The sequence below is a fragment of the Triticum dicoccoides genome, chromosome 4A, assembly GCF_002162155.2.
Source record: "Triticum dicoccoides isolate Atlit2015 ecotype Zavitan chromosome 4A, WEW_v2.0, whole genome shotgun sequence".
NCBI lineage: Eukaryota > Viridiplantae > Streptophyta > Magnoliopsida > Poales > Poaceae > Triticum > Triticum dicoccoides.
Window position 1 is genome coordinate 40,649,573 of NC_041386.1, and position 17,635 is coordinate 40,667,207.

Here is a 17,635-nt window from a genome sequence, read left to right on the forward strand (position 1 = left end):
GGGGGGGGGGGCTACGTAGAAATATCTCCGCTGCATATTTAAAAACCTGAGGGATAATGTTACAAGAAATATCGATGGACTGTAGAGCAAAAAAATGTACCATTGCCAGCAACTTAAAAAATGTGCTGAATTGAGCCCTAGTTGGAAAAGTCTCACTGCATATTTCCTTGCCAACCATATCAAACTAGCTCTACCAAGAAACCAAAGTGGTAGTACAAGACAACTTGTGAAAGTGCAAATCCAACATGAAAGGAAATGACGAGATGTGATAGATTATCACATTCCATTTCTTAAAACAAACAAGAAACACATGGATTTTTTTTCATGAAAACTTCTGATCTATTCACCTTCAATCATGCCAGTACAACGAACAACAGAAATAATAAAAAATACATCCAGATCTATAGTCCACCTAGCGACGACTACAAGCACATGAATATATTAACACATAAAAATGTTATATTGAGTAAGTGCATTCATCACGAAGAATGCCATACATTTCACCTATTGTTCCGACGTGATCTTTAAAAAGAGCTATTGTTCCAACTCAAAACACATCAATCCCAAGGGAAAAAAATGCAGTCTTATAGATACCAAAGCTATGTTGTAGAAAATGTATTCACATTTGTGTAGAAACCAAACTTGTGTCAAGAAACGTGGTCTCCCACTCAAAGAATATTTCGGCTTACAGGACACACAACCACATGTTTTTTTAATTTCGACGACATTTATTAAGTAGTAATCATATCAGTTACAAGAGAAGAAACTACAAAATCGGAGGGTTTATCAAGCCAGAACCCAGAGAGCTTCCCTCTAAAACTTTCACTGGCTAGCCTATGCGCTACTGTATTGCTTTCTATAGCACAATGATCAATTGTCACCCTGCCAAAAGATTTCATCATCTTCCGGCAATCATCAGTCAGCACTGCAGCAGCAGCGCGGTGCTCCATCGGATTTTGGATGGCTTAAACAATCTCCTGCGAATCGGATTCCACAACCAGTGAAAAAATTCCCAGTTCTTCAGCTAGTTGGAGCCCCTCCAGAAGGGCTGAATCCTTCATCGTCGAAACATCCATCGTGTACTGTTTATAAGATGCTGCGGCAGCAATGAACGCCCCGAGCTATCCTTGAGGATGGCTCCAGTAGCTCCCGCTCCCTCATCAGCATGGAAGCTTGCATCAACATTCATTTTTACTACCCGCTTTGCTGGTCTGATCCATCTGACCTTTCTCACAGGTTCTTTTACCTTTCCTGCCAAAGAATTTGCTACGATCCCACGAATACTCATGGCTGATCGTACTGGCGATCCACATTTCTCTTCATGGCTAATTCTCCGGCGATCCCACCATAAGTACCAAGCAGCAACCATTACCGTCTCCACACCATTTTCAATTGGTATTTTCCCTTCACCCAGCAGCTCGGCGCACAGGAGTTTTTCTAGGATCACTGATCCTGACCGCTCATTGGCCGCTGCCATTTCAATTGCGACTCCCAGTCCTAGCTCCTCCCACACAGCCCTTGCTCTGCCACAAGCAAATAGCATATGACGCAGATCTTCCGGGTCATTTCGACATACTGGGCAAATAACGAGAGATTTTAAATGTCGATCATACAATGTACAGTAGCATGGCACGATCCCGTGTAAGGCTCTCTAGTTAAACACATTCACCTTGGGGGGCACCGATCTTCCCCAAAGTTCCTTCCAAACTGGGTGTGGATCAATTCTTCCCAGCCCCTGGTTCATCTGAGCTCTTGTTCTGTATTCAGTTTGCCCGTGATATGATATGTTGAACGTACTGTAAAACATCCTAACTTAGAGAAATGCCAGGAGATAAAATCAGGATGGCCATGTGAAGCAAGGGGAATTTGAAGTATCCTTTCAGCATCCACATGCCAAAAAAATCCCCTCACTATTTGTTCGTCCCAACTGCCGGTTACAAGATCAATCAAGTCGTGTACCTTCTGCAGCAAACAGAGCCCCCTAGGGGTCATTACCTTTTGATCATGGCTTGTTGGGATCCACTGATCCTTCCAGATATCAATTGATGCCCCATCCCCAGGTCGCCAGATCGCTCCTTGTTTAAAAGTTTTCATCTCTGCCAAAATGCTCTGCCATGTGTAAGAAGAACCTTTTTTCAGCGTAGCATTCATCAAGTCCCCATCCGGGTAATATTTTGCGCGTAAGACCTGAGCACATATGGAATCTGGATTAGATAACAACCGCGAACACTGTTTAGCAAGCAAAGCTTTATTAAAACAGTGCAAATTTCGGAATCCCATCCCCCCTTCATTTTTAGGGATACACATCTTCCACCAAGCTTTCCAATGCATTCTTCTTTTATCCTGGGTGTCCCCCCACCAAAATCTAGCAATAGCATCACAAATTGCCTTGCAAATATTTTTGGAATATTGAAAACAGACATGGCATAGACCGGGATGGCCTGTGCCACTGCCTTCTAGAGCGTCTCCTTTCCACTGATTGATAACATTTTCGACATCCAGCTGTTAATCAATGCACAAACTCTATTAACTAGGTGTTGGAAACAGTCACTACGGTCGATTCCGATCTTCGACGGTAGTCCCAAGTACTTATCAGAAATAGCCTCTGAAACAATATTAAGCTTCGTGCAAACCTCGGCTCGTACCTCCACTGATGTATTTGGGATGAAAAAAACACTGAATTTTGCATCATTTACCAATTGCCCTGAACTCGCACAGTACATATCTAGAACACTTTTGAGGGACGTGGCATTCAACGTATCCGCTCTCATCAGGATCAGGGAGTCATCAGCAAATAACAAGTGTGAAACTGATAGTGCACTACGGCACACCCTAATTCCTTGGATACCACCGACAGCCTCTTCATGCGCTAGCAGACTAGATAACCCTTCAGCACATATTAAAAAAAAGTAAGGGGATAAAGGAGCCCCCTGCCTGAGCCCCCGGACACACAACTACATGTTGGTTCCCAAACAAACATAACAATTAATTGAAGGCTTGTAGATCCGGAATCTCGATGCAATTTTTATTATGTTTGAGATGCTTTGCACTTTCGCTGAATGTTTATAATAGATCTGATGTTTTTCGTAAAAAAGAAAACTTGAGGCTTCTAGAGGGCTGGACAACGGTCCATGAACAATTGTGATATTTTTTGTCCCTCTTTGTAGAATATATGCCCGTGCATGGTGGAAGGCTCAAAGTAAACGACGACCAACCGGAGAAAATACATCGAAAATGGAGTTATACAACGAAATCAGTCAAGGCAAAAATCTTGAAATAATACTAGTATCGGGTACTACTACCACACAATAGTGGTGGGCCACAAAGTAGCCTTGTGTGGTCGTGTTTAGGCCGGCCGGTGGTTCTAGCCGGCGCGAAATTCTCCGGGCCGACCTGGTCTGCAGTGATTTTTTCCCCGCGCGCGCACTGATTTTTCCTCCGCGTCGCGTGACCGCGACGGCCGAACGAATCCCCGCGCGGGAGGCAAAGCCCCGACCGCGCTCTCGCTGCTGAAACGGCAATGCGCGTTCTCCGGCGTACGCCGATGCCGCACCCGAACGGCAACGCGCGTGGTGTGGATGGCAGCATGGCATGGCTACGCTTCCACCACCCATGCCCGGATCCCGTTCACGCGCGTTCGTTCCCTCCCGGCTCCCGGCGCCGGGGGACGGAATATACGCCACGCGGCAAAGGTACGTACTACAGGAGGCGCGTCGTCCGTGCAACGGCCGGGCACCGCGGTCGTGATCTCCGCCGTCGACCACCGCGCTCAAACCAAACGGCTCGTCCGTCTGCCCCTTGCTTGATGCCACGCTAGTGATCCGTACGGGGGAGATCGCACTGGCAGGAAAAATGCTGGAGCACTGGCAGAGTTACAGACAGGCGGGGCCAGGCGAAAAGAAGGACGGGCGGAACGGGCCCGCCGCGCAAGTGGCGGCACGGGCAAGCAAGCAAAGTCAGCCCGGCCCCGGCCCCGGCCCATTTCCCTCCCACTCCCTCCACCACTCGGACACGGAGCCGCGGAGGAGGAGGAGAGAGAGAGAGAGAGAGAGAGAGAGAGAGACTGGGAGGGACCCCACGGCGTGCCGTCGCGGCTGCAGCTCCCCAGAAACTGCCGTCGCCTTTCCCACCGGCCAAAAGCAAGGCAGACCAACGCCAAGCGGCGCCTCCCCCGAGCCCCCCTTCCCCTCCCCTCCCTGATCGACCCCGGCGCGTGGCCCCTCCCTCCCTCGTCCACTCCGCCCAATCCAGTCCCCTGCGAGGCCAAACCCTTCTCCCCCCAGCCACCACCGGTCCCGCGGCGGCGAGGCGGGAGGCGAGCGCGCAGGGGAGCCTGCTCCGTCGGGGGCCGAGATGTTCGCGAGCAGGCCGGCGGTGCACCCGGTGGAGGCGCCGCCGCCGACGGATCCGGTGGAGCAGCCCACGGGGGTGCTCATGAAGGACCTGCCCGGGATGCCCGGCACGGCCGGCGGCCTCGCGCTCCGCCTCGCGCAGTTCGCCTTCGCCGGCGTCGCCCTCGGCGTCATGGCCTCCACCAACGACTTCCCCTCCGTCAGCGCCTTCTGGTAACCTTCCTCCCCAGTCCCCATCCCACTAATTTCTCATCATCCGCGCTAGTACTAGTATTTGCCCCAACTGGCTCTGTACGGCCCGAGCATCAATCGCTTTACAATTCCACTACTACTTCCAATCGTTGCTCAAGAAAGGAAATATGATCTCACATGCACCGGTGGGTCAAGTGTGCGTGCGCTCTTAAAGCTTGGGGCCGTGGGGAATTCGGTGTGTTCAGGAACGGAAAATCTGATCCGCTATGTACTCTAATCACTCCATCTGTTGGAGCTTAGCTCATTTCGGTAATAGGTTCCCAAAGGTTGGAGTGATGCTTGTAATACAAATTGTGGAGAACATGTGTCTATGCTAAACCCAGCTCATAACGAACTATAGGAGTGTGGATTTGGAGGCAGTTGGGTACCAACCTCAGTACACTATACCTTCTGGACTATAAGTTCGTTACACTTACCTTCTGATCTTTCTGGCCGACTTTCTCCATTTTGAATGTAATGGATTGCCTCAGTGATGAGGACTAAAAGGCATCAGCTTATCTGTAGTGGCCTACTACTGCCTGTGTATCATTATCTAGTACTGCATACTATAGGCAGCTAAAAACAAATTCTAACGATAACGGACTTCTCCTCTGAAAAAATGACAAAAATGTGCTTAAATGTATTAGTAAGGCACTTGTGTTCTGGCATGCATAGAAAGTTGCTTTAAACATTTACAAGGCGGATAAGTATACATAGTACAGTATATTTATGGAGGGGGCAAGCAAATGTAATCATGTGAAGACTATTGTTATCCAGAAATAGGGTGTATTTATTTATTTATTTTGACAATTCTGTGTTGTAGTACAATCCCCTGCATATATGTGCTATTCCACTGAACGTGCACGATTTCAAGGTGAGATGACAGTATGCTGGATCGAAGTGTCAAAAACAAGGGAGTGCGCGCAGTACTTGAATTCTGAATTTATTAGTAAGGTTAATTATATGAAGCCAAGGATTCTAGAAGCAAAGAAACTAATTGTAAGATTAACCTATTTGCTACTTCCAAAAAACATGCAATTTCATGTCACATCATAGGAATATAATGCCACCACATGCATATGAACATGTCACAAACTGGTGAACTACAATATGAAATAGGGTTTTTGTTGTTGTTGACGGTTTTGCTTTGTGGTTCAATGTCTACTGAATATCTCAGGGGTACGATCCCCATATTACAAACTAGTGAACTACAATAGGAACATAAATATCACATCCACATGTCCTTTTCTACTTATCCTCAATGTACTAAACTGCATTTCTGTTCACTATTTATGAAACTGCCATGGGCAGAACAGTGGGTTGTTACATTATCTACCAGAGTAAAACAGAGATCCCTTATGTCTTATCCATATTATGAAGTTCTTTTATGGTGTGTTTGGTTTGGGAACGAAGTGGAACAGAATGTCATGGTTCCATTCCACTAGAATGGGTCGGTTCCGTCCTTATGTTTGGTAGGAGCAGTTCCGAGGAATGGAATGGTTACATTTTGGTGTTTGGTTTGAGAGATGGAATGTAATGAAATTGTTTGTCTCACTTTATTACATTGATTCATACCGAATTAGATTTTGATAGAAAACTAAACTGAACTGAATGTTGAAGAACACTTGATTACATCGATTGTAATAAACAAATGTACTTGACGCTGCAGTACAGAAGAACACCCACGAAACACTGAATGCAGAAGAACAGATGTACTTGACGCTGCAGTATATTGATCTGGAGAAACACCCACAGCAAATGTCACTGCACACCACGGGCTCCTTGGTCCAGCAGCCAAAGCTCCCCGACGATGGTGCCTTAGTAGCGCCCAGCCTCCATGCCTGGGTGGAAGGAAATGAGTGAGAGGGCTGCCCGGCCTCCCTGCTCGGCTGAAGAAGATGAGTGAGAGGGCTGCCCGACCTCCCTGCTCGGTGGGACACGTCAAGTGCGCCCGGCTGGGATGCAGCCGGCGGGACGGCCAGCAGCACCAGCGCAAGGATGTGGCGGTGGCCAGTCATGGCCGCACTCGGTGGGGCTATCGGCGGGAGCACATGCAAGGTTGCGGAGGGAGCTGCGGCGCAGCGGAGGGGGACATGTGGGGGTGGCCAGGGCAGCTGATGGCCGCGCGCCGTGGGGCTGATGGCGGCGGCACGCGCAAGGTTGGGGAGGGAGATGTGGCTTCGGGGAGGAAAGACGAGCGTAAGTCGAGCGAGCCGTTCTGTGTCGTCCGCTCAATTTGGAGGTACCGCCTAGTTCTGCATAAACAGGGAATATGCCATTCTCTGGAATCGGCGGGGGTTCTCGTTCCTTTGACAAACCAAACACTGGAATGGGCTCTGGGGACGCAACCGACCCATTACATTTCATTTGGTGACCCCAACCAAACACACCCTTAATTGAGTTGTAGCGCAAAATTTCCTTTTGGCAAAGACTGGGGGACTAGCAGGCATTTTCCTATTTTTGCTATCATACGTACTTCAAAGTAACTTTTTGATAAAATGAAAGGGGTGTGTGTGTGTGTGCTTCTGGGAATTTTTTTCTTTTAAGAAAGAGGGGCCACCCCTTCCGAATTCATATATATAAACCAAGGTCTTCCTGATACAAACTACGCTTGTGGCACTGTTTACCTTACTATACAATTCCTGGTACAAGTATGTTGGGTTTGTACAGAACGACTTAGTCCCAACCTTTCAAGTTAATTATGTAGTTATTCTGAATGATATTAGATAAAAAAAATACCCCTAGGGTCATACTACAATGTGGAAATCCGATCATACTATGTACTCCCCCTGTCCTAAATATTTGTCTTTTTAGAGATTTCAAATGAACTACTACATACGGATGTATATAGACATATTTTAGAGTGTAGATTCACTCATTTTGCTCCGTATGTAGTCACTTGTTGAAATCCCTAGAAAGACAAATATTTAGGAACGGAGGGAGTACTTCAGTGTAACATTTTAAGAGGAATCAATTTACACTTATGCATCTAAAACTATCATGGTGCTCCTTTTATATTTTCCAAGTTTATTTAGCTAAGCCTTCTTGAACATATAAGTTTCTCTGGTTTTGTTACTGCTTATTATATGGGCATGCCTGTGCGTAACAGAAATTCAACATTTGCATTTTTGATGAGTGGATGATCTAAATTTTGTATTTTAGTGAGATAGACATGGGTGGGCACTTCTTTGTTAGCCCAGTTTACAGCAAGCAACACATATTGTGTTCATGCTTTGGAGTTATAAAAGGAAGCTCTGCTGTGTCTAGTTTATTTGCTTGTTTCTTCTTCTCTCAAGTTTACTCTGGTAGTGCTATTCTATATTTCTAGTTTCTGACAAACTGACGGAGTGCTGTTTTGGTCAGCTATCTTGTTGCAGCAACCATATTGCAATGCCTGTGGAGCTTCTCGCTTGCCATTGTCGATATCTATGCATTGCTTGTTAAGCGTTGTCTAAGGAACCGCCGCGCTGTTTGCCTGTTTGCGATTGGAGATGGGGTAAGTCAATAGACATCTCTGTTCATGTCTCTGATGCTTGTGAGATTCACTTGGTCAATCTACTGTATCATCTTTTTTGATCTAAATAATATGTGCTGAGATATATATATAAAATGTGTTACCCGTGTGAACTTTTCCATGTATCTAGTAACTTACCGCTTTTCCATCATTCTTTTTAGCAATATTGGCTGTGTGGTGTATAGACTAAGAAATCTTGCAGTGAGATAAAATACGTGCTCAGGTTACGACAATTGAATGAAACTGCATTTTTATTGCAAGTTCCTGCATGTTAGTTTCACCCTGGAAATTATAAATGCATTGTCTTTTGACTGTGTGAGGTCTAAGGCTGTTTCTTGGTAGATCACGGCAGCACTCATCTTCGGCGCAGCATGCTCGTCGGCAGGCATCACCGTCCTGATCGACAACGACCTGAACATCTGTGCCGAGAACCACTGTGGCAGCTTCGAGACCGCGACGGCGATGGCGTTCATGAGCTGGTTTGCCCTCACGCCCTCCTTCCTGCTGAACTTCTGGTCGATGGCTTCCCGATGAAAACAACGAGGAGGAAGATATAGCTTGACTTTTTGTGCGCCCAAGTTACGGTTTAGCGACATCTGGATAGAGTGGCACAGCTAATCGCATCGTGATCGGAAGCTGATGTGCGCCTGTGGAGACACACACGTATCTAGTATTACACCTATGTAAAAAATGGAATAGGTAATTAATGGCTTGTCTTTGAACATTGTGTTGCTGTGGGACTCTACTAGGATTCTTTTGACCCAGGCAGGCTCGTGCCCTGTGAAACGGTTGATGTCCTGAACCAAACTGGTTGAGTTTTGCCCTGAATTGTCGTGTATTGTGCATACAGTGAGCCTAGACTAGACATGTGTTGCCGACTGATCCATGATGAGTAGGGGAGCAATGTTGCTATCTTTTCTTAGAATCGGAGAATGGGAATCCACTGATCTCTTTTCATTTTCGCCTCTTGGTTTGGTGCAAGGATTGTCCCGTGCCCATATGGCGTGGTTATCTACCAGGGCCAAATTCCAAGCCACGTCTCGGTGCTCGTTGTCGTTTGTCCTGAGCTGGGGATGCATTGCTAGCCATACCAACGTTATCGCAATCCCCCCACGAGAAACGGGAGAGGATCGTGGAGATCGACATCAGATGCTTCCATCTTCCAACGTTGTGGTAATCGTAGAGAGCGCAGTGATCCGATCGGCCCACATCGCAGCAGGTGGCCAGTGGAACAGAACTGCACTACACTGACTGAACCCCGAGCTGCAAAAATTTGCTACAATGGCCTGAGTTTCTTCATTGCAGGAACTTGACACGAACTGTGACGCAGATTACAAAGCTGTACAGTGCTACGTCCATGCTAACATGCTTATTTATCTTCAACTGACGATTAGATTACACCATCCGGTAGTGTCAAGAAATGGAGTGCCTGCGATCCTTGGGCGGCTTCGTGCGGACCTTGCCGCCGGCCAGAGGGTCGCGCACGAACGGGTTGAGCCGCCCGAGCTTCTTCATGAACCCGCCGCCGCCTCCTCCGCCGCTGCCGCCCTGCTTCTTCGGCAGTGGCGGCTTCCCCGACGACGGGAAGCTCCGGGTGCCCCCCGCCGCGAGCGTCGGCGCCGGGGCCGGCGCCGCCACCGACGGGTCCCTCAGGCGCATCTTCATCTGCATCAGCTCCATCCTCAGCTCGTCGTTCTCCCGCTGCAGCCGCGACACCTCGCTGGACGGCGCGCTCCGGTCCCGCCCGTTGAAGCTCGGCGTCGGCCTGTACGACAGCGCCGGCGACTCCCCCCCGGCGTACGACTGCGCCTGCGAGGGCGGCGGCACGCGGAGGCGCCGCTGCTCGTGGTACAGCACCTGCACCACCGTCTGCACCGGCAGCCGGTCGTTCTGCGCCGCGTGCGCGCACGCCTCCCGCGACAGCTTCTGGCAGTCCATCACGCCGCACACCTTCGTCCTCTCGCCCTCGCCCACCGACGGATGCGCCTGCCCAAACCATCCATCACATCTGAGCACTATCCACTATAACAACAAGTAGACGAATGAAGATCGATTATAATGAACGGACCTTGAGGTAGATGTCGATGGCGCGGTACATGCCGTCCTCGTTGAACCGGGCGCGCTCCGGGATGAGCTCAGCGAGGCCGGTGAACTTGTCAACGGGCAGGTTCACGTCCGAGGAGATCTCGGCGAGATAGCTCTCCATGAGCTTGCCGACGGGGCCGACGTCGTTGGGCGGCGACGCCGCCGAGGCGAAGTCGTCGTCCGTGTTGTAGTCCAGGCGCGTCGCCTCGCCCTCGTTCTCGAGGTAGCCGGCGAGGATCCTCTGCACCGCGTCGACGTCGTAGGCCGTGCCGGCGCCCTCGGGCGAGGAGGACGGGATGAGCAGGTCGTCGAGCACGGCCTGGCCGAGCTGCGCGGCCATCCGCGTCTCCAGGTCGAGCCGGCACGCCAGCGACGTGTCGAGGTAGATCGCCGCCCGGAGCAGCATCGACAGGAAGCTCACCGACATGGTGTTCTTCTCCCTCGGCAGGAGGCTCACGATCGTCTCCAGCACCACCCGCTTCTCGTGCTCCTGCCTCGGCTCCATCTTCTTCCGCTCCCTCCCGTTCATGTCCTGCAACAAGTTACAAGTCGACATTGTCAGACGTTAGCTATAGCAACAGTATATACTGTGCTCTAGGTGATGTGTTCGACTCGATTACCAGTCTTCGAAGGGACTTCTGAGCGTAGAGCATGATCATCGTCCCCATGGCGATGCCCTTGAACCCCCTGGCCTTCATGGCGATCATGACCCTCTGGAAAGTATCGATCCTCAGCGCCGTCAGCTCGTCGGCCCACCAGTTATCGACAGGCTTCGGTGGCGCGTCCACGTCGTCCAGCCCCTCATGGCCGCCGTCGCCGCAGGTCATGGTCGCGATGACGTCGATGCACCTGCCAATGAGCTGCACCTTGTCGGACGCCGGGAGGAGCTCCTCGGCCCTGCGGAGCGCGGTGACTGCGCCCTCGAGGCTCGCCAGCGCAACCTCCTCCAGGTAGGCCTCGGTCCGGCCGACGAGGTTCCCGGGCTTGCACTCCTCGGTCATCTCCAGGTGCTCGGCGGCGCAGCGCAGCATGGCGACGTTGTCGGCGGTGATCTCGAAGTTGACGCCGTAGCAGAACTTGATGACGAGGTCGAACGCCTTGGCGTCGCCGGGCATGCCAGCGATCTCGAGGTGGGTGACCCTCGACCCGTTGGCCCCCGACACCAGCTTCCTTATGTAGCCGCATTTAGACGCCAGTGGGAGCTGCAGAATTTGCCATCAGAACTCAGGATTTTTGCTGATTTTTCCATGTGGTTTCTAAGCGCGCGGTAAGAATCGAATCGAAGGTGGGGTTGGTTGGCTGGTTACCTTGTGCAAGTTGAAGCTGCTCTCCCCGACTTGGATGGTAATATCGCTCGGGAATTCTTGCGAACGGATCCTGCACCAACCAGTTGAAAAAATTGTCGGATCGAGCTCATGAACTAGTGCTAATCCTCATAAGGAACTTCAGGTGCAGTATGTGATTGTTCCACATATAAAATACGGGTTGTCACTGCACGCTGCTGCTTGCTTGAAAACAGTTTCATGGCGCGAAAGTAATGGCGAGCTCGTAGATTCAAACAGGCAGCAGAGGGAAGGTACGTACCAGTCGCTGGTCCTCTTCATCGCGGCCGAGGTGAACTGAGTATCGGTCTGCATCCTGGAGCACTCACGCAAGCTCGCCGCTCTCTCTTCTCCCTTCTCTATGTTCTGCTCATCTTCATCTTTATCTCACCCGACGTCCACGTCGTGGGAAAATCGGGGCAGCCAGCCAGAGCATCGAGTGAGTGAAGCAGGAGCAACACTCGCGGATTGAGTCCGTCTGCCACACAGGGGCGGGGCGGCCCTCCCTGTGGATAGGTGGGAGAAAATCGGACGGACAGCTCTGGTCGACTCGGCCTCATCCTTGGCTCGGACATGTCCTTGTCTTCTCTCGCGTACTTTCTCGGCCTTCCTTTTTGGTGTTCTTGGAAGCAAGATGCCCTTCGGGCTTTGGAAGTTTGTGTCGGCGATGGAAATCTCGCAATCTTGTCGTCATTTAACCACTGGAATCTTTGTCTTAAGTGAGGTTTAGTGGTCTGGGTTTCATTGGGCTGCAGTCTCTGTGTTTTTGAGGCCCGGTTTTTTTGGCCGATTCTTTCATAATCAAAATCGATCCTCCACCCAGCTTTTTCTCTTGAACCCACACAACTAGGATTGTAAAAAAAAGTTGGATACAAGATTCTGAAAGAAGCTGGATGGAGGGTCGATTCTCAAGATTCTGGAAGAATCGGTCAAAAGTATTGCGCCTGAGTTTCCGGCCGAAGTAGGCCCATATAAGTATGGGCCATTAGCAATTATATATGTATGGACCAAAAACTAATCAAGACCACAACGACTTGATTCCCAAAAGAACCCGTTTAACTCGGCCCCAGAGACCGCGGCGACTACATCTTGCTTTACGTCAGCGCTGCTTCCGTCTCGCTGAAGTGAATGCACCCGCGTTGTAGCTATTGGGTCGGCTTGTTAGTGCACGTTTGAAAAAAGAGAGGCGAGTACTACTTCCGTCTCGCTGAAGCGAATGCTCCCGCAGGTTTTTGACCCTGCGGCGCTGGAGGCCATTTCATATCGGGAGGCGATTTCCTTGGCTCAATATCTTTAGCTCCACTACTTCGTTATATCTTCAGAATCTAAACAAGTTGATGGTGACATCCAGAAAGGCAACCAGGGTGCTTATGGAGCTATCATCAACGAAATCAAGTCCAGATCAGCTCCTTTTTCTTGTACTTTTATTTTTGAGTGTCAAATTGTTAATTTTGAAGCTCATAGTTTAGCGAAGTATGCTCTTAATCTAGCTCAGGGGTGCCATGTGTGGCTTGGCCAGCCACATGATCTAGTTTGTATCCTACCTTCTGGGAAGTTTGATCAATAAAGTGGCTTTACCCCTAAAAAAAGCTATCTGGTCAGCCTGTTAGTGCACGTTCAAAAAAAAGAGAGAAGAAAAATGGGAAACTAGGATTTAACCCCGGGTCTCTTGGTTTTTTGTTTTGTTTTGCCTTTCTTTTTTCACCTATTTTTCTCGGTTTCCTTCTTTCTTTTTCTTCTATGTTGTTCGGTTTTCTCTCATTTTTTCTTTTCTTTTCTTTTTTATATCCCTTTTTTGTTTTGGTTTTACTTTGTGTCTTTTATAGTTTTTATCGGTTTCCTTCTATTTTGGTTTTCCTTTGTTTCTTCTAATTTTCATTCTACATTTTTCCTATATGTAGGAAACATTTTTCTAATACATGTTTAACATTTTAATGTATAAATTTAACATTTTCTGAATACATGGGCCGGCCTGCTGTCGTACCAGCTACACCACGCTCATGGGTGCAGTTTACTTAAACTGCACACAACGAGGTTTCACTAGCTTTTATAAATTAAATTGCGATAACTCCTATTTAATTTATGTTTGGGGGCTTCATATTAATTGAATTGTTTGTGTAGCCTCTCTGGACTAAAATCCTAATTTAATTACTAAATGGGTTTGAACTATAAGTGTGTTACAAAATTTGGAACAAATTGCCATACCTTCCTAATAATATTGGGAGGCTAATTATAGGTTTTAAAGAGAAATTACCATGTGAAATCCTTCGATTTAAATATATCAAATAAATGCATTTTATTAAATATTGTAGTTTTAATTAGGGTTTAATGCAAAAAAAAATGGCAACCTGGTGCATGTAGCTCCCGCTTGCGCAGGGTCCAGGGAAGGGTCCGACCACTTTGGGTTGGAAGGACCCACTTAATGAATATCAGGCTTTTTTCAAAATATTTAGGGTTTGGAAAGGGTATTTGGACAATTGGCAAAATTTTAGGGGTTTCTACTTTAATAAAGGCGAGGATTGGTATTATCCCCCTTTCACATATTAAAATTAAATAAATATGATGCTTATGGTACTATCATGATGCAAAATCAATACCTAATAAAATGGGCTACCCCTAGACGGTTACAACCTGTGTCGTGACAACCCAAATGCTCAACCATTGGTACCTCATGCTTCATTGGCAACATATCTTGAAAGCATAAACTCCTCAATTTTTTTCTTGAAAGCACAATATATCGTTACGCGCCAGCAAGTTCGATGGCGATTCTTGTAATTTTCTCAACTACCAACAAGTTAGCCTTCCAACAGAGCAAATGTTTTTTTTTCGGGTGACCAACAGAGCAAACTGACAAAGTGTCAACCCATGGAACAACAACAAAATCACAAGTCCATAATCAACAGGTCCCAGGTTGCAGTCACCTTAACTTCGAGCTTGGCCTCTGAAACGATCCGGTGTTGATCCAAGACAGATATGTGGTAGCATACGATCAGGAACAACAGTTGATCATTTGAACTGCAGAATGCTTGTTGTTTACATTGTGTGACAGAAATAGATGGGAAATCTGAATTTGTTTACACAAGCCCACAACCCTTTGAACTTTGGCCCATTTCAAACTACTCAAGGGCGCTGGTGTATCAGATTTGGGAATCGAAGATTGCAAGGGAAAAACGCACGAACACGCACAGCCGATTTTTTTAGAGAAAAGGCCAGAGCCTGACTTTATAAATAAAGCCACATGGCAGCGTCACGAGACCAAACAGAAAAGAGACCAGTTAACGAGGAAAACGCACACAGCGCACGGAACGAAAAGTATATAAGAGTAGCCAAGGAAGGATGGATACAGGCAACTGCCATACACGGCGCGCAGGCCGGAAAGGAGTGAGACCTAAACTCCGCAAACAGCACCACCAGGATTAGACGACAGGATTCCGTCCGGAGATGTGAGATGCCGAAGCCCGGATTTTGTCGATGAGTAGGTCCAGGGCATCCCGATCAACCTCCTTAGTCAATGATCTCCACTGCTGCAATAATATACATGATTTGAAAAGAACGTCAGCAGGCTTAGATGGGAAGATATGCTCAATAATAAATTTGTTCCTAATGGTCCACAGAGCCCAACATAAGGCACCCAGGCCAACCCAAAACACCCTCTTGGTGACCCCAACCAAAACTTTAGCTAGGGTTCGAATATCGAAGAAAGAGGAGGGGTTCCAAGAGACTTGAAGCCAAGATCTGACACAACACCAAACCAGCTTGGCCAGCACGCAATTGAAAAAGATGTGATCAGAGTTCTCCAAGGCCCCACATAGATGACAGAAATCCGAGCTAGGCCCATTGCGCTTTTTAATCTGGTCAGCAGCCGGCAGGCGACCACGAAAGGCTGCCAAAGGAAAATTTTAATCTTAGGAGGAACTTTGGACTTCCAAACACAAGAGAATCTGGTCGAAGGAGTACCACCAATAAGTCTAGAATAAAGCAACTTGACCGTAAATCTACCTGAGGCCGAATGAGGCCAGACTACAGAATCGGCCGACTCCGAGAGCACGGGGAAGAGGGCCGAGAGACTTTGCCAATCTTCCAACTCTTCAGGAGACAGGGCCCGACGAAAGGCCAGAGCCCAGTTATTAGCCGCCACCTCCGTGATGGAGATACCCGGATTAGGACAGTAAGAGAACAAAACCGGAAAACTCTCAGCGAGGGGGGCATCCCTCGACCACCAGTCCAACCAAAAGCGGACTGCCATCCCATTATCAACATTAAATTTAACATGTTCTAGGAAAATAGGTCTGACTTTGACAAGGGATTTCCAAAATTGAGAGCCGCGCCTCGCGGTGGCAAACAACGGGTTGGAATGTGGGAAGTATTTAGCCTTAAGAATCGAGAACCAAAGCGAGTCAGCCCCACTAGTTAAAAATTTCCACCACCACTTGATAAGCAAACAAATGTTCATCACCCGAGTATTAATAATACTTAACCCCCACGGTTTTTAGGCTTACACATATGCTGCCACTTGACCAACCTATATTTCCGTTTGTTATCCGCGGAATTCCAGTAGAAGGCTCCCCTATGTTTGTCGAAGCCAGCATGCACGCCATCCGTAAGAAGATAGAAGCCCATAAGAAACATGGGGAGAGAGGATAAGCAGGAGTTAATTAGAGCAACTTTGCCAGCATTGGTATTATATCTGCCTCTCCAAGGGAGCACCCTGTTCCCCACTTTAGCGACCGCCGGAGCGAAATCTTTAGCATGGAGCACGCCAGGAGAGATAGGAAGGTCTAGATATTTAAAGGGAAAGGAACCCAAAGAACAGTTCAGAAGCCTGGCAACCCGCAAGGCTTCCGCCTCATCCACACCCGTCACCAGGACCTCACTTTTAGCGAAATTAATCTTAAGACCCGAAACAGCTTCGAAACACAACAGGATGAATTTAAGATTGGCAATGCAGGTGTCATCCAGCTCCACCAAGATAATTGAATCATCCGCATATTGCAAGTGGGAAACAGCCTCCGGAAGTAAATGGGAGACCACAGGAGCAATGTGCCCACAATGGGCCGCCCTGGAAAGCAACGCTCAGCCGATTTGGAATTGAAAAGATTGCAAGCGAAAACGCAACAGCCAAGAAAGAAAGAAAGAAAAAACCCAATTAGCGTCTGTCTGCAGTGCACAGTTAAGCTGTGTTTTGAAAACGCGGGCGGCAATCCAACGAAAACTTGAATTTGAATTTGAATCCGACTCCAATTGGGGCCGCTCCTGCGTATATTTTCACGCCGAATCGCGTCGAGCGATCCATTCATCAGCTCATCACCCACCTCCCCTCCTCCCTTGATCCACCGCCTCCATCGACCGAAGTGCGTAGTCCTTCCGTCGAGCTCGTGCGACAGCGATGGCCGCGCGCAAGCGACCTGTTGCTGCCGTCCTCGGCGCCGGCCACGCCACCACCCCAGTACATGAACAATAAACATTTTTACAGACCCCTAATTTGTCTTTTTTGCTGAGAGCTCCTCAGATGTCCAAATCATTTGAAAATTGAAGCGTACCACACGCATCAAATTGTCTACTACACAAAAAAATTAGAATTTTTTTAAAAAATTCTAGTATATGTTTTGATCTTTTTCGTTAGCACGGGTGCAGATGAGCTCGGGTGTAGAGATGGATTTTCGGGGAGGACCGGCCTAAATTAGCAAACAATTGCATCGCCTCCAACTAAATGTAACGTGACTTGTATCATCACTCGTGTTGAAATCTGGGCTCCGGGGACCCAAAGGTTCGAACTCTGGGGTGCGCCGTTTCTACCGCCTTACTCCCTCCTGTTACGAACCATGGCGAGGATACGGCGAGCGTGAGCTAGTGGGAACGGGCCACTGACACACCAGTTACCCAGGTTCAAGCCACCTTACGGTGTAAGACCCTACTTCTACTTGGTTTGGATTGCGCTCGCCAGGGAGGAAGAGTACAAGGATTGGGGGGAAGAATCGTCCTTTTCCTACGGCGGCACCCTGCCCTCCTTTTATACTTGCCTTGATCCTCTTGCCCGAAAACATTAGCGGGAAGGATTGTCACACAACGACAATTTTGAAGGGGGACAGGGGCGTACTCTATCCTGACAAAAGGTGGTCTTCGTCTGCAAA

General features: G+C 48.4%; 2 protein-coding genes across 2 annotated transcripts; one reads left to right on the top strand and one right to left on the bottom strand.

Annotated features, from left to right (window-relative positions):
- The first annotated feature begins 3,993 nt into the window (after positions 1-3,993).
- On the top strand, positions 3,994-8,942 carry LOC119284853 (CASP-like protein 5A1). Its single transcript, XM_037564019.1, has 3 exons — positions 3,994-4,565; positions 7,947-8,079; positions 8,440-8,942. The coding sequence occupies exons 1-3, from the start codon at positions 4,354-4,356 to the stop codon at positions 8,629-8,631; spliced, it is 537 nt and encodes a 178-aa protein (XP_037419916.1). The 5' UTR covers positions 3,994-4,353; the 3' UTR covers positions 8,632-8,942.
- A 403-nt stretch (positions 8,943-9,345) lies between these two features.
- Positions 9,346-12,006, bottom strand: LOC119284854 (BTB/POZ domain-containing protein SR1IP1-like). The gene is made up of 5 exons (XM_037564021.1): positions 11,767-12,006; positions 11,490-11,559; positions 10,803-11,384; positions 10,166-10,714; positions 9,346-10,083 (listed from the first exon to the last, which is right to left on the bottom strand). The coding sequence occupies exons 1-5, from the start codon at positions 11,817-11,819 to the stop codon at positions 9,511-9,513; spliced, it is 1,827 nt and encodes a 608-aa protein (XP_037419918.1). The 5' UTR covers positions 11,820-12,006; the 3' UTR covers positions 9,346-9,510.
- Positions 12,007-17,635: the final 5,629 nt, after the last annotated feature.